Below are 17,435 nucleotides of genomic sequence, written 5' to 3'. Positions count from 1 at the left end.
ACTAAAGTTAGACTTGAACTCCTGCAAAATGAACATGAAACTTGAGCTCCAAGCTATAGGTTACCACTCAAGCCCTGGATAATTTGGGCACTGAAAAGTTCCCTACTCGTCTGTTTTTGGGGAAAAGTCTGTACTTTAGTGCTGTTGATGCGGTTCGTAGTGCCCAGCTTGTGGAGGTGATGCCAAGTGTGTGGACGAAGCTAAAACTTTTTGTACTCTGGAGGTTTTATTTAATGGAAAAACATTGCTTCCAACTCTATGAGAGAACTTCATGGTGAATCAAAGAATTGTCTTATATTGCAAATTGAAAGAGTGAATATATTTGTGTCATATTGGCAGTGTTGATCCATAACAAACCGTTGGTCAGATCTTGTGCACTGAATTGTTTTTTGTCCAGTCAGAATTATTCTGTGGCTCACTTTACAAATTAAGTAATTAATTATTTTAATAATTAATTAATCCATTTTATTTCAATATTATTATAAGTATACATAGATCAACAAAAACATAAAAACCACTGGTGGGTGAAGTGAAGAGCACTGATCACTTTGTTAGAATGCAATGTTCTGCTGAAACTTTTGCTCCTGGCATTCATGTGGATGTCACCTGAACAGCACCACCCACCCCAACACTGTTACAGACCAAGTACATCCCCTCATGGTATCATTACTCCCCAATGACAGGCCGCACATCACAAAACAATGTAGCACGTGTCCTGTGGTGTTTGGCACCGGGGCTTTCGCGGTGGATCCTCTGAGACCTGCTGGGTGTGAGTTGGGGTACCAGCATGTCCAACAGATGTTCGATCGGATTGGGGTCTAGGAAATGTGGAGGCCAGGTCAAGGCCTTGAGTTCTTCGTCAAGTTCCTAGGGCCATTCCTGAGCAGTTTTTGCAGTGTGGCATGGCACATTGTCCTGCTTTGGGGCCACTGCCATCAGAGAGTTCCATTGCCGCGAGGGGGGTACTTGGTCTAAAGGCTTCCCAGCAGAATCCTTGTGTTAACAAATGAAGGGATTATGCGCGGGTCACAGTGCCTGTGTGAGCAGTGCTTGTGCATTGCGGAACCTCGTTTTTTATTTCGGTGTCTGTGTCAACAGATTAGAACAGCCAAGCTACCCACAGGAGCAGCTCCACTCAGGACTGCTGCTCTACTACGGAACATCTAAATATGTTTTTTGTGTATGATACACTTAGTTTTCAGCAAAAAACAGACAGTGAATATGATCTTTTGATAATCATACTGACGTTATATCACCTTTCAGTACAGTTTCAATGTATGTATCTGTCACTGACATTTCTTGTGAAATACTGTCATGACCGTGTTGTTAACAATGCAGTGGCTTGCAGGGCTCCATAAATGTGTCAGCTTTTAATTGTGAGAATACAGTTGTTACAGCAGCAGGTAGCTCTGCAGCAGAGCCACAGCAGCAACACTGTGTGTGTGAACACTACAGGCCTCTGTGCAACAGCAGTTCAGTGAGGTCATATGCTGTTCACCCAGGCACTGTGGCCCAGATGTTAGTAAATCACTAATGGCACAAAGTTTTTTTTTTTTTTTTCTTTTCTTACCAAAAATGTTTTGCGTTGACTGAAAGTTGAGTTACTTGGCTGAAATTTTTTTTAAAAGGGGGGTATATTATGACAAAAAGTTTGAGAACCACTGGTTTATCTGATGCTTCCACAGCTGCTGGGTCTGTTGAGAGCATCATAAGCTGTGCAGATATTTGGACATAAATGTAAACTAAAATATCGGACAACGCAAAGGTCAGACCTGCTAGAGGCACTAGCTAATAAGTCAGTTTAGCATAGCTAAAAATACTACAAATTTTAAGAGGGAGAGACCTAAATGTCCTCCAGCGCTATGAGTAATCCACTGACGAGTAAAAAAAAATTCCACACAGAAATACTGACCTCTATAATTACTAACAGCTTATCACAAACTCTCAACCACTGAAGATGTTTCACAGCTCATGAAATCGGTAGTCAAAACAGAGTGCAAAACCCATGGCCAAAGTTACATTACTGATGTTGAGTCAGCAACTGGCACTTCTTCCAGTCAGCGCTGAGATGCACTGAACCAATCCTCTGCAAGAACCAGAAAAAATTATGACGATAACCAATACATGACCCTGCTACGCATGACACACATACGGAGAGGAGCACACTCACACAGTCCATTCAGTTCACAGAAAACCCATTCCTTTAACATATAAGTCATGCAGGCTCCTCTCTTCCAGTTCTTTGACATTTTAAATCCCACTCTCAGGTCATTTGGACTGTCAGAGGCTGTAAAAGTGCTAGTAGTGCAGTCTGTCTGTCCCAGCATGGCTGTGGTAACACTGCTGGCTATTTCCTCCTCTCCATAAGGTAATCATTAGATGTGAGAGGGAGCTGGCAGCAGGAGATGTAAAAATGGGATATCCTCAAAGTTCCAGATCCCTTGCAGGAAAGAGGGAGTCTGTTGTAGCGATTGATAAGTATGTGGACACTATGTGGATATAGCAGATAGAGGAGAGGCCACCTTTCATCAATTCTGCAGGATTTGTGCAAGGACTCCTTTTGTGGTTTTGAGTGGCACTGAAGGAAGAGTAAAAACAGCCTGAAATGTTGGCTTCACAAATCCATATGAAATTAGTTAAGCTGGAACAATAACAGTCTGTCAGCAGTGCTTAGTGTTCACTACAGTGTGTAACACAGCTCATTGTGCTTTGTGCTGTTACCATCCACACTGCTTAACTGTGCATTAGGTAACTGAGTACAGGTAAAGCTTAGATGGAGCATGGATGAGAGGAGCAAAGCTATGTGATTTGGCTGATTATCATAACCCAGCCACATTAGCCTGAGGCCCGCTGCTTTCACCTCCATCTGCGCAAATTAGCCTGAACTGATGGAGGGATGGCACTGGAGAAAGGGAGAAAAGGGAGAACGAGAAGAGAGTTCCTGTGGTTCCCTGTGGCTTCGGACCTCTGTAATCAGCATGCCAAGCTCCTGATGTCTAAATCCACAACTCGGACCCAGACAGTCTACACTATACTCTGCACACATACATACACACACATATACACAAGACACATGCATGCGGACACACACACACAGCAAGCTCCTGACACATGAGCTCTGTGGTGATCTCTGTTCATGTGGAGTTTGGCAGCGGCACACGTCCCAAATAAATGCAAGACGACTGTGTGTGAAACACATACTGTATCTATGCACTGCCACACTGAGCCATTACGCAATGTCGTGTATAATAAATTAGAATCAGAGCTTTCTGGTTCCCCTAATAGATGACTTTTTATTTTTTGGTCAATATCAATGTTGATATTTGAAAGTTGAAAAAAAATCAGTCATTTGACATAAATTCATAACATAGCTGCCCTACATGCTGGTGTAAATATATATCTGTGATAAGCTAATACAAGCCAATAATATTAGCCATTTTGATTTATTAATTCATCATTTACATAATGTTTCAGGCAGAAATGCCGAAGAAAATGGAACCCAGTTGCCAGAGTAAATGTTGGCATTGTACGTTACTGCAAACCATGGATACGTAATATCTGTACATTTCAGTGTTGTGAATACATTGAAACTTTACATCTTAACAACGCTGGGGTTAATGTGTGGTTAAGTTTAGGCATGAATCCTACTTGGTTATGGTTAGGAAAGGATCATGTTTTAGATTAAAATGCCCGGCACAATCCTGGCTGGAAACTCAGCAATGTTGCAATAAAAAAACAGCTGCTTTTTGTAGCATTAATCAGAGATATGTAGAAATGTCTTATTAAAAAACAACTGCTTTTCTTGGCACTATTCCAGTTGGAAACACAGCAAGGGGTCACAAAAAACCAAACCACATTTAATGTCTAAAAAGCCACTGGAAAGGCAGCAATGATATGGTTGATGGCTAAATAACAACTGCTTTTGTTGTTTGTTGGTCTCCAGTAGAGGTCTGCATCTTGGCAGGTGTCACCTACAATGTAATGTATCTATGGTTTGCAGAAACATACAATGCCAACATTTACTTCTGTCAGCTGGGCTGGATAATGCTGCTTCAAGTTTCTTAAATGTGAGAATTTGCTGGTTTTAATATTATAGTAAACTGAATATCTTATAGGTTTTGGACTGTTAGTCGGACAAAACAAGACATCTGATGACATCATCTTGGGCTTTAGGAAATTGTGACGGACATTTTTCACTGTTTGTTGATGTTTTATTGACCAAAACCATTAATCAAGAAAATAGGTAGCAGATTTATTCTGCTTTTTCTTTTGCCTGTGTACCAAGAGCCTAATGTGAAAAAGGTGTACGTACATATATCACTGGAAAAGCTCTCTTGGTCGGCCAAAGAAAACATTTTAAAATCAGAATCAGCTTTAACGGCCAAGTATGTGTGCACATACTAGGAATTTGACTCTTTTTGGTGTGTGTGTGTTGCTCTCAGTGTAGGTGCACAGAAATATACATGCAGCTGAAAACAAGAACAACAACACTGAACATTTGTAACAATTTTAAATAAATGAAAAACGCAAAGAGGTCAAGTAAACCATCGACTGAAACCATTATTGGAAAATACAGTGAGCCAATTTCTAGAATTCAGATCTCTGTATACACCAATCAGCAAAACATTAAAACCACTTGATCACTTCGTTACAATGCAATGTTCTGCTGGGAAACATTGGGTCCTGGCATTTACCAGGATGCCACTTGACACGTGCCAACCACCCAAACACTATTACAAAGATAGCAACCCCTCTCATGGCAACAACACTCCCTGATGGCAGAAGAGCCCCACAGCAGGACAATGCACCATGCCGGACCATAGAAACTGCTCAGGAATGGCCTGAGGATCCCGACATGATCGAACATCTGTGGGATGTGCCAGTACTTCAGAGGTGCCCCTGATCCATGGTAGGTCCTCCTTGGATTGGACTTGGCTCTGACTTGTCGAAGCATGAACACAGGACCTCTCGGGGTGTCCTGTGGAGTCTGGCACCAGGGCGTTGGCGGCAGATCTGTTCAGTAATGTGGGTTGTGAGGTAAGGTGACAACACGTCCCATGGATACTTGATTGGACTGGGATCTGGAGAATTTGGAGGCCAAGTTGAGCTCTTTGTCACACCCTGTGGTCCATTCCTGAGCAGTTTTGATGGTACAGCATGGTACATTGTCCTGCTGGGCGGGGGGCACTGCCTTTGGAGAGTGCCGTTTCCATGGCGGAGGGGGGTCTGCAGTGGTGTTTAAGGAGGTGGAGCATGTCAGCTGGCATCCATCTGAATGCCAGCAACCAAGGTTTTCCAGCAGAACATTGCACTGTATCAAAATTATCAATGTAATTAACTCCACTTGCCAGTAGTTTTAACATTTTGGTTGATCAGTGTATGTGTGTTTAGTGGTATGGTTGAAAAGAAAATGTGCAATGTGCATTTTGCACATCACCAGATCTACTGTAATAAATAAGGATAAGGTCACCTATGTTTCTTTTTGTCTAAACCACATTAATTTGTATACACGCATACGCAACCAAAACCTCTCTCACATGGAGAATATAAATGTTAATGTTATTCCTTGTACTACATCAAAAGATGACAAAAACACAAACGCAAAGTAGCAGTGATGCTCTTGTGATGATATCAGCCCCATGCTTTACTAATGGCATCTGCTTATAACATCAGGTGTGTCTTTAATGAACATGAGGCAAAATCAGTCACGACTGACTGGCTGCTCATCACGATAAGCAGCAGTGACATGGCCCGTTTTCATCCTTATGTTATTCACAGGGGGGGCTTTGTTAAGCTGAAACGTCATCGTCGACCATCTCTATTTATAGCCAAACTCTGACACAGTGGCAGATGATGTCATACTCGTGTGCATGTGCAAGGCGAGCGTCTCTGGGACTATTCAGCTGGGAGAGAGGTCTCCCTCATGGTACGCATGCATTACGAGAGCGTGGGTCAGCTTTTCAGAGCCTAAAGCAAAGTTTAATCAGACAGGAATTACAGCTGTGAGGAGAGATAAACTGAGAGATAAAACCATAAGAGACGGAACAAAATCCATGTGTCACTTCCTGTAGTGGGAGTGAAAGGATTAAGCTAATAGCTAAGGGAAAGTTTATCTAAGGGGAAAAAGTTCTTTCCATGAGAGAAACTTTTGTTGAATAACCGGTATCTAAGGCAGCCCTTGGGGGCTAAGACCGTGAGCTTTTGTACTTGGCACTCACAGAAGAAGACTGATAAAGGTAGTCTAATACTCACGGAGGCTTTCAAGCAGGGATTTTAATGTGATAAGGATTATATGAACCCGAGAGCCTGGCAGCTTGACTCTCAGGTGGTGAATTAAATACATGCTCACCGATGAATAGCAATGTAATAAAGACAGCTTTATTATCACGGGGAGTAGTAGTGAATGTGGTGGCAGTCCAGGCCAATATATGACTCAGACTGAAGGGAATCCAGCTCAGTTGTCACTGAAGAGCCATTGTTGAAGTGAAATAAAGAGCTGTATTGACTCTCCTCATCTGCTCGGTCTCCATGGGACCTACTGGGGTTGTAGTGGGAGGATGGATGACATGATTGATGCTGCAGTTTAAAATGCCATGTCATTTTCAAGAGTTTAAGTACTGTATCCAGTCTTCCCCCTCCAAAAAAAAAAAAAAGGTCTGAGCTTGATGCGTCAGCGAACTGAATGACTGTGTTGATCTGCAGCTGTAGTAGACTAGTATTTTTACTCTTATGATTAAACACACGCTTCTCAGCCATTTCCAGATAAAAAAAATGCTAGCGCTTGCTAAATTCGCTTGCTCTTTCCACATTTCCGCTATCAACTAGCTTCATAAGCCAATAGACCAGACTGGCACTGTTGCTACTTTGCAAAAAAAAATAGGCCACGCCCCTTTTTGGAATAGAAAATTGAAGATCCTGTAGATGTCGGTGCAATTCGCTACAGTATTGCTTTTTGCTTGGTGATGATGTGACATATACCGTGATACAAGTGACTTTTCAATGGTCACACAAGGCAGCACTAGATTTTAAATTAGTAATACAAGGAACTGATTTCAGTCATCGTTAGATGTTTTGGGATTTTTATGAATATAATTTAAACCTATATAGCCTAAGCAATGTACATTCAAAACTTTTCCAAAACATTATGTTACTTCCAAACCATTTACAGGCAGGTCTTATATTTAATTTTAATAATCTAACTTTATAACTCTTGGAATTTCATGACCGTGGGAATCGTCATCGATTTCCAGGGCTTTAACCAGGAATGTTTTGTGTCTCGCCCTGAATCTTTCTGACAGGGGAAAATATAATCATCACGAAATGTAAATACTGTTATTTAATTTACGACCACCCCAACCCTTGCTTACTGTGTATATGTGTGTGTGTGTGTGTGTGTGTGTGTGAGTGAGTGAGTGTGTGTGTGTGAATGTAAAGAGACTGAGGGAGTGGGTGGGGCTGGGTAACATCCTCTAGTACACAAGCTCTGTCAGTCCATCTGCAGCCCTCTTTAGCATGGATGCACGGAGCACAAACATTAATCTATGCATGCGGCTTTGTTCAGCTCATGTATGTAGCCTATACTTGCCACCATAGTGCCGGCAATAACATAACTTCCGAAACTAGCCACTTACTTCAGTAGCTCTACCCCACAGCTGTGGGGCTCACACAGCAGCAGTGGCTAACCACAGTACATCAAAAAGGTATAAACAAAAGTTATACAAAAGAGGGATCTTTTCCAGATTCCACACTTTTAAGAACAGTCTGAGCACGCTTTAGTCACTTAGATACAAAACAATGGGGAAATACAGGCCAGGTTGAAAAATACCAAAGTTACCCTTTAAAGCAACATAATGGAGTTTTTTGAGCCCTCAAAATATATATCCAAGATCCTTGTGATGGTACATCAACTCACAGTAGGTTGGATGACACCTCCGTCATTGCTTGAGAGCATCTGTTTCGCTTGCACTGGCACTATGCAGTTTCGGGGTTCGGGTAGGAACCCGGACACAAAAAGGACTACAATATTTGGCTGCTTTACGGCATACGTCATATCCCCCTCCTCTCTTTAGAGTAGCGTAGCCGAACCCAGGTGAACGAAGTTAGACGTGGTTGTCATGGCATTCATTTCGGTAAGCGGCTCGGTGGAGGAGACATCCAGCTGCTCAGCTGTAGGCTGTGGGCGCCCAACCACTGGAGAGGTCGCTGCTGCCGCTGCTGTTGCTGCCGCTGCGGCTCAGTGGAGGAGACGGAGGATGGAGACTGTGTTAGCCACTGCTCAGGCCTGAGTAATGGTAACCAAGCTGGCGACCTGGACATCAGCAGTAAGGGATCTCCCCGCAGCGGTGAGGACCAGGCTGGCCATAGTGACAGCGGTGGCAGGTGCCCAGGGAATGACGGGGGAGTCCAGGTGAGTTGTTGTGGTAACGTTAGCTGATGTAGAAGCTGCTGTGGCTACCCAGTTACCGGCGCAGGGAGCCAGACTAACATGGCTTGTTGCCGCAGTTGTGCTAACATTAGCCATGGTTGGGCTAGCCTAGTCGGTTGGGCTTGGTGTTGTGTCTCCGGACTAGATATGTCCATAGGTGTTGGACCAGGGTTTATTTTTACATCTCCAGCCAGAAGGAGAATGACTGTGAGATGCACAAGCCCCATGAGACGGCTGGTGCCTTTGTAGATTGGTGTTTACCTGGTGGCGTTCTTGCTCAGTTAGCGTTCATGAATCTTGTAAACAATAGGTGCTGGCTGCCCTTAGCTGGAGAGTAGGCCTGATCATAACTTTTAGACAGAGAGTGCAGAAGTACACAGAAGTAAAAGTAAACTCACAAAAAGAATAAAAAGCAGGGATAGCGGTACAAAGTTTGTTGCTTTTTGTAGCAAGAATGCTGGAGCGCCGGACCTGCCTGCCTGCGTCCGCTCAGCATCCGCCATCTCAGTGTCAGTGTTTGAACTTGCCTTTGCCAGGCTGTGTTGTTGCGCATTACACGACCAGCTTCAGGAAGTTCACCGGTATCATTGGCTTGTCAACAAATGCACGCGCAGAAAGATTTTTGCGACAGTTGTAACAGACAATAGCCTACTGTTTTTCGTCTGTAGGAGGACCCCGTGAGGTAAAAAGCACATTCCTCCATTGTGTTTCTTTAAGTCCTAATTGATAAGACCTGCATTAAATAAGTGATCTGTTCTCATTAGAAGTACCTTTCCAGTTTAACATGCTCTAACAAAATTCAGCTTAGTCAAATATTGTAGTGTGTGGGCCAAAGTATGTACATGTCACCCACTACATCTAATCCAGAAGGCTAAATCCTGTCCATCACCCCCTCTAGAGTGCTGCACAGCGCTGACATGTTGAGTCATTGTAATAATTAGTCATTTCCTTGTAAAGTTGGCAGAGATGAGAATGTTTCCCCAAGACATCCAGCACTGTGGTAGTCAGCGTGCGTTCTATATAAAGTCTATGGTTCTAACATGACGACCTAAAAATACCACATCTGTCAGTTCAGTCCGCAAATCAACATCAAGAACGCTTCCCTGAGTTTTATGAAATTTTCTATCAAAGATGAAAAGTCTAACAAATCCACACAACCAGCCCCCAGCAAATGTTCGCCACAAAGGAGTCTATTCAAGCTGAGGACGAGCCTGTTTTTGTAAAATGACCCAACCATGAGAATATATAGCACAGCTGACTGGGATCTCTCATGCGTAGGAAGATAGAAAGAAAAAAAGGGGGGAGGAACAGTGCTTTTACTCCGCTGGGTCTCCCTGTTCATTCAGGGTCACATTACTTGAAACTACAGAACAACATTGGGTACATCCAGTTCATTAAGCCCAACAAGCTCCAGGTCTCTACGGACTTTCCTAAATGGGAGCCAACATATTTTTGTTGGTGATCTGAGGGACAACACAATGCTCCCACTTGGAGAGTGAAATTAAGCATGAGTGACTGGAGAAAACATGGATCTAATGCACTCTTCCCAAAACACATGTGGCGTATTTCTAAAAACAAAGCTTTGAAGTTGTATTAGAGTGTAGCTTTTGGTCATTGTTATTGAGGTATTGTTCTGCTTTTATGAGAGAAAATAGAGATAGGAGGACATGAAACATGTTTACAACAACATAATAGGGATTCAATATGAAAGGGTTTTTCACACCAAGGTTCTTGGTCTGTACCAGCTGTTTTAGAACATGAAAGCTGCTCTCGATTAAACTTCAAACATGTGCTTTCTCCTGCATTATCACACTCTGAGACGGCCCACTCAAACTGTAACTTTTGGGATAAGTTGAAGGATATGTAGGAGAAGACCAAAGGCTCCCTACTGAAAGCATCCTCATTAGGAAACACATTGTGGTATTGCTAATTGGGTTCTCTCTCAGTTCAGCCATGAAATCCTCCAGCCTGACAGATAATTTGACACCTTGAGGTCAAGATGGTGTGTGGAGAAACTGCTGGAGCTACTACGAGCTTTGAGCTGAGTGTGGGTGTCTGGTCTTTGTTTGTCTTCGCCTGGAGAGAGATCAGACTACCAGCCAACCCTAAAGATCAAAGTACATAAAGGCCTCAGGGTTAAAATACTCGGCCTTATTCAGTCATCAGTGACGGACAATTTGCTTTTCCAAGCCTCTTAGATGACATATTACATGTGGACTTTGTTTTCTGAGAAAAGTGTGGGAAAAATGACACATTACCTGAAAACTGCAACCAACAGACACCTTAAGTGACAATGCCTACTTCCAGCCTCCTGGGAAATCTGACCACCAAAAGAGCTACCAATCCACCCCAGGATAAAGACAACGGCAAAGAGTTTAAGTTTGTTTGTATAGCAGTGCTGTGTCAGTGCAGGTGCAGCAGTGAGGATCTCCAGAGATAGAAACTGACAGTTAGTGATAAGACTCCTTAAACAGGCCAGTCCCTCTAAGTATGACCTTTCTTTCTTTAAAGGTCAAGCACTGACTTCTAATGGCTCCAGACTGCCGCCGTGTTTGTGATATTTGTTGAAGCTGGGGTAGGCAGGATTTTTTTGTTTTGTTTTTGTTTGTCATGGGGCAAGAATTCCCCAATAACCTTTGAGCGTACTGTAATAGAGTCTGACAATAAATGCAACAAACCTTGAGTCATTATCGGCAAAGTGTCTCAGGGATAGAAAGAAACAGGATGGTAATACTCATGGAATTGGTGCTACATAACGGAATCAAGATCACAGTCATGATCAGGATGATTGAAATGAATGACGAGTATTCGTACAGGTTACTGCAGGAAGCGCGCAGATATGCGTGCTCGTCTGGTGGGAGGGGCTTAAGACAGAGAGGGGAGAAGGGTGAGGGTGTATTTTTTTTTTATTCAGTTTCTTTTCAGGGGTGCAGAAAATCAAATGTGGACCATATAGTAGCAAAGACAGAGATTAAAAAAAAAGAGAGAGACTAAAGATTTAGACTTAATTAGGGATAAGTCACAAGAGTGAAGATTAGAGACTTGACGCCTCTCACTGGTGACTTGAAAGTCTCAAGTTTAGACCTGGTAAAAGACATTGATATGTAAGCCTCTAATGGCCACCCACCTGGAATGTCATAAAAAAAAACACTATAACACACCTCTGGAAAGAACTTTGTTGGTCATCATTAAAAGACTTTCTCTTCATCCAGCAACTTGAAAACAGGTAGGCCTATTAGTTTGGTCTTTTATGGCATGAATGAACAATGACAAGCGTTTTCTTCATACTCAGTGTTTAAAAAAACAAGGTAGGATTATTGATGGAATAAAATGTTTGTTTTTGTTTTGTTTTTGTACAGCCTAAAACTTGTAGTGCAAGGATTGCCTACTAGTATATGCTATGGAAAAAAAGGTAGGTAATGCGCTTAAGCCTACATGTTTCTGGTCAATATCGGTTTCCTTTTAATTAATTGCCTTCTTGTTATTCATTATTTTTTATGTACATTCTTTTTGTAAAATAGTTAAAGACGACCAAAATAAATAACTCTTACTACTAATAAATATGTCTACTGCTTTTTTTTTTTCGACACAAGCCTCCACAGCATCAGCTTGTGCCACATTTCTGTGTCTGTTTAATCTAGAGCACTTTATTTTCCTCCCCAGAGCCCATCCTGTGTTCCTAAATGTTGAGAGAGGGGGAACGCACAGATGGGGCCTGAGCAAAGCCAGAGATGTGTTGTATAACACACACAATCACACTCTATATATTGTGCCATGCATGCACAACAAAACAGAAGCGGGCTTGAGCAGGCAGAAGCATGTACACTGACATCACGAGCCACCAAATGTCCAAAATGTGTGTAAAAGCCAAACACACACGCAGCAACAGCAGCAGCACTATGAGTCCATGCAGAGAGCACAGCCTGAAGGGGCCAGTGCATCCATACAGAAGGTCATGCTGAGAAGGACAGATGATGATGCACATCAGACTTTAATAGCCAGGGGACCCCGAGGAGCTCCCCTGGGTGCTGCACACTCAGCCGAAAAACAAACTGGCCCAAAACAACAGAGGGGGCGAAGTGACAGAGTTTGGCAAATTGGACAGTGATAGAAAAAGACAACTCCAGATGAACAGAAATGAAGTTTAAGGAGAACATACACATTCATCCAAACTATAGATGTCATAAACAGTATGTCCTTTATATTTATATATAGCTTGTGCACAAATACTTTGACATGCAAAAACATAAAAGTATTTTATAAATCACACTAGAGTCTGTGCCAAAATGAGGTCACATTTTATATGCATAATTCATACTTGTAATTATGCTTCTGCAGAGTTCAGATCTGACTACATAAGTCAAACCGGTGCAATACAGTATCACCATATTAAGTGTATTTTAGCATACTAGTTTCTGAAACATCTGTACCTGAATTGGGAGTCTTCTTCATGCTTTGGATTTGCTGCTGGTCCACTTCTCTCAGTCGTCAGTTAAAATCAGCGCTGTGGTCCTCACAGGAAACCTGGGACTGTCCGTCTCGCGCGGTTCCGTCGTCCAAAACAAATACTGGAGTCGAGTCTGCTGTGTCAGTTTCCCTGCACTTGTTCTTGCGCGGCTCTGTCCCGGTGCGTGATGACCCTGTGTGACTGCAGGCAGCGCAGATGCAGAAATGCCGTGTGATCCGCTGAGCTCGATGATGTGCACTTTACTTCAGAGTCTCCAGACCGCACGACCATGGTAAAATAAATGTGAGCGCGTGGGGGGGCGGGATGAGTTCCACTGACGCGCTTTTACGCACGGATCCCAACTGAAGAAAGATATATAACTGCTATTTAAAGTAATAAATGAATAAATGAGTGATGCCTTCAAATACAATTAATGTGATGGACTCATCAGAGGAACAAACAGTCATGATGTCATCTCAATGGAAGCTCAATTCTTCTAATAGTGTGTATTACATTGGTTTATTGGGGTTAACAACGGATCATTCAGTTCTTGTCTAATTCGAGTTAATGATTGATCGATTGATTGATTGATTGATTGATTGATTGATTGATTGATTGGGGGAGGGACAATTTAGCAGACACTGGGCCGTCTGCAGCAACATTCTCTCTTCTCCTGTATTTTCTCTTAATTTTCTGTTAAGAGAAAAAAATTTCGGAGGACTCCACTCCAACTGCACCACAAGGTTCATCCAAATACCCAGGTGTGCTAAACGATCAATCCCACTTGGTAACCTATTAGCAGAGGTAACGCCCCAGGTGTTGTGACGTGTGCAAATACTCTAGAACATGCCCAAGAACTGGAGACATGCCACCAAAAAAAAAACTAGAAGAAGAAGAACTTCTGCAGAAGTGAAATCAATGTACTTTTAAATAATCTTAAATAAAGGGAACGTGATTTTCCACAGTGTCAGTATTGACAGTGCAGGAAAATCAAAAACCCAGCAATGGCAAAACGTGTGATGCTGTGAATGTCGTGACTGCAGCACTTTAAGAAAAGTTCCAATACCACACTGTTAACATGCTTGGTTGGTGTTACTGTTACTCTGTCACTACTGAAAGTCCATTGAACATTTTCTAAAGTTAAAACATGTAGGCACAATTGAGAAAACGTATATAAATACTAAAAGTAGGTGAAATAAATTAAGTCAATAATAATCAAAATAATTCAAAGGAAGGGTGTAGGATTCTTGTCAACATTTAGGGGGGACTAATATAAAATGGGATGGGTGTTGGGGGTAGATTTCCTCCATGCTGGTGATTTTTATGCATCAATGTGTGCCTTTTTTGTTTGTTTATGGTGTAAATGTCTTTAATTCTGTTGAAGTGAAAGTCCTTGCAACTTTCATCACACATGAAAAACGCACATGGTCTAATAAGTATTAAGGGGACATGTGCCCCTGCTGACCCCCAAAATCTACACCCAAGATGTACTCCCTGACCAAGCACACTGCAGTGCTGCTAAATAACAAAGTTAACCTTTACTTTAGTGCTCATTATAAATGTGAACACCTGTGACTGACTGCAATGACTACCAGATAGTTAGTGACATGTTTATGAGTGTTGCAGTAAAACGACTGTCCAATGCTGCTCTCCTCTGGTTAAAGATGAGACTGGCAGTCATTGATGTGTGAAGAGAACGCTGGCAATGGCCCACTTCAGCTGCTTTCACTCTGAAGCAAGGAGGGAAAAACCATGGATGGTGCAGCCTACTACAGTAATATTAGGATCTGACTCAGACCACCTCACTTGTTAAAGCAGCAAAAGCACATGTGGAACAAATAAAAGTAATGACAGTTTCATTAAAGAGAGCCAGCATGCATAGCAGGGACCTGCTGTATGTACATAGATGGTGCTATGACACCACATGACAAAGTTTCTGCTTTAAATATCTGCTCCTCTGTTTTACACATCCATATTCAAATTTACATTAAAAACATCTTACTGTGTTCATACTATATATCAATAATCCTACACAGTGTCTATGTGTAAACATTATAAATACATTTGTACAACAACTATGTTGACAGTAATACACAATAATGACGTGAATGTTTCTTGTATGGGTGTGTGTCAGTGTTATGGGCAGATCCTGTAAAGATTCAAATGTTGAGATTTATTTTATAGATGTGTTTTTAGAGCAGGACAGAAAAAGCATTGTATGTTATATGATATTGCTTTCTTTAATAATAATTTTGGCAGACAAATGGAGGTATAGCTTATGGCACAGAGGAATATGCTTCATCAAAGTGTGGATACACAGAAAATATGTGTTAGAGACTTGACTTCATTAGTTTTGGTGTTTCCATGGGATTTGTTGCCTAAATGAAAATCATAGATTATCAATAACCACGTTCAACCATGTTGAGAACAGTTAACAGTGTGTTATTAAGTATAAATAGCTTGTGTGTTACAGGTTTATTCGCTTACGGCCATACCACTCTGAATACGCCCGATCTCGTCCGATCTCGGAAGCTAAGCAGGGTCGGGCCGGGTCAGTACTTGGATGGGAGACCGCCTGGGAATACCCGGTGCTGTAAGCTTTTCATTCTCACCTCTCACCACCAGAGGCCGCTCTTTCCTCTTTAAAAACCACCACCACTGGAAACATTTACATGATTTTTATTTGCTAATCTGGACTTCATGCTCTGTATTATAGTCGACCTGTACTTTTACTTGATTTGTATTTTGACATTTTCAGCAATCATGTTCATCAGGCAGATGGGAGATCTCTTTGTACAGTGTGCAGAGCTGCTGATTGATACACATTTGGTGCTGTAGTGAGTACACATTAACTCAAAATGAACTAGTGTGTGTTGATAGTGAAGAAAAAAACGCAAAAATATCATTTGAAAATATAACCAAAGGACTGTGTTATCTTGTCTTACTTCACATTATGTGCTTTGCACGTTTTCTTTTTCAGAACATCCAGGATCATTTTAAAATGAGGACACATTTGATATTCAGTAGCATTCAGGATTATGATGAACTATGTAGCCTATATATAATCCATGAATTTGCTAAAAATGCCAAAAGTATAGATAAAGTAAAAGTACAGGTCGACTATAATACAGAGTATGTGTTACAGTTCTTCATGACCGGATGACTCGACATACATGACGGATATCCATAGGCTTGTCTTTAACTCCAAGAGTGTTACTTTATTACACACACTTGTAACCAGCATTACATGCACACCGCTAGACGGGAACTAGACACATAAAACATTGTATTACTCCGCCTACACGTCACTAACATCATCATGACAGTATAAGTGCACGGCACTATATACTACAGTATGAAGTCCAGATTAGCAAATAAAAATCATGTAAATGTTTCCAGTGGTGTTGTTTTTTTAAAGAGGTGTCTCCATTGCAGAGGAAAGAGCGGCCTCTGGTGGTGAGAGGTGAGAAAGAAAAGCTTACAGCACCGGGTATTCCCAGGCGGTCTCCCATCCAAGTACTGACCCGGCCCGACCCTGCTTAGCTTCCGAGATCGGACGAGATCGGGCGTATTCAGAGTGGTATGGCCGTAAGCGAATAAACCTGTAACACACAAGCTATTTATACTTAATAACACACTGTTAACCGTTCTCAACATGGTTGAACGTGGTAATTGATGATCTATGATTTTCATTTAAGCAACAAATCCCATGGAAACACCAAAACTAATGAAGTCAAGTCTCGAACACATATTTTTTCTGTGTATCCACAGTTTGATAAAATGTATTCCTCTGTGCCATAAGCTATACCTCCATTTGTCTGCCAAAATTATTATTAAAGAAAGCAATATCATATAACATACAATGCTTTTTCTGTCCTGCTCTAAAAACACATCTATAAAATAAAATCTCAACATTTGAATCTTTACAGGATCTGCCCATAACACTGGCACACACCCATACAAGAAACATTCACATGTCATTATTGTGTATTACTGTCAACATATTTGCTGTACAAATGTATTTATAATGTTAAAATAGACACTGTGTAGGATTATCAATAGGGAGACTGGGATAGTTTTTGACCAAGGTACCTTTTAACCGTTTGTTTTCTGGGAATAACTGACACAATCAGAAACTAGAAACAAGTCGTTTTTTCGTTTTTGGGCAAAAAACAAAAAACAAAGAAACAGTTTGTTTTTTCGTGTTTTTGGTTTTGGCACAAAAAAAAAAGAAAAAAACAAATTCAGCTCAATTTCGTGTTTGTTTTACCACTCCATATTTTGTTTCATTGGTGGGCGGGCTCTCAGCGCTCCCTTGCTTCTGATTGGCTAACGTGCTCTGTCACTTACATTTGGGCTGTACCCTTCAAAATAAGTTACCTCTTGGCCTTTACGCCAGCAGGATGTCTCTGCAGACCCGGAGGCTGCAGATTCGACCCACACAGACAGGCAATGAAGTAATGCAACAGCGTTTTATTGTATTGCCTGTTAATATGCAGCTGATAGACCATGAAAATGAAAGCTCTATAGTAAGTTTTCTTCAGGATGTACCGTGAACAGTGA

General features: G+C 41.7%; 1 protein-coding gene and 2 non-coding genes across 3 annotated transcripts in view; 1 reads left to right on the top strand and 2 right to left on the bottom strand.

The window, feature by feature from the left end:
• Positions 1-13,111, bottom strand: part of LOC126390722 (septin-9-like) — a 97,154-nt gene extending 84,043 nt beyond the window's left edge. The window contains exon 1 of the mRNA XM_050045149.1: positions 12,856-13,111. Within this exon, the coding sequence (XP_049901106.1) occupies positions 12,856-12,877 (22 nt within the window). The 5' untranslated portion in view covers positions 12,878-13,111. The remainder of the gene's footprint in view (positions 1-12,855) is intronic.
• Positions 13,112-15,353: 2,242 nt separating this feature from the next.
• LOC126391093 (5S ribosomal RNA) lies at positions 15,354-15,472 on the top strand. Its single transcript, XR_007570038.1, has one exon. It is a non-coding gene; the product is annotated as a 5S ribosomal RNA (ribosomal RNA).
• Positions 15,473-16,347: 875 nt separating this feature from the next.
• LOC126391085 (5S ribosomal RNA) lies at positions 16,348-16,466 on the bottom strand. The gene has a single exon (XR_007570030.1). It is a non-coding gene; the product is annotated as a 5S ribosomal RNA (ribosomal RNA).
• Between the last annotated feature and the right edge of the window lie 969 nt (positions 16,467-17,435).

The sequence above is a fragment of the Epinephelus moara genome, chromosome 5, assembly GCF_006386435.1.
Source record: "Epinephelus moara isolate mb chromosome 5, YSFRI_EMoa_1.0, whole genome shotgun sequence".
NCBI classification, from domain to species: domain Eukaryota; kingdom Metazoa; phylum Chordata; class Actinopteri; order Perciformes; family Serranidae; genus Epinephelus; species Epinephelus moara.
This window is presented reverse-complemented; position numbering and strand designations above follow the sequence as displayed.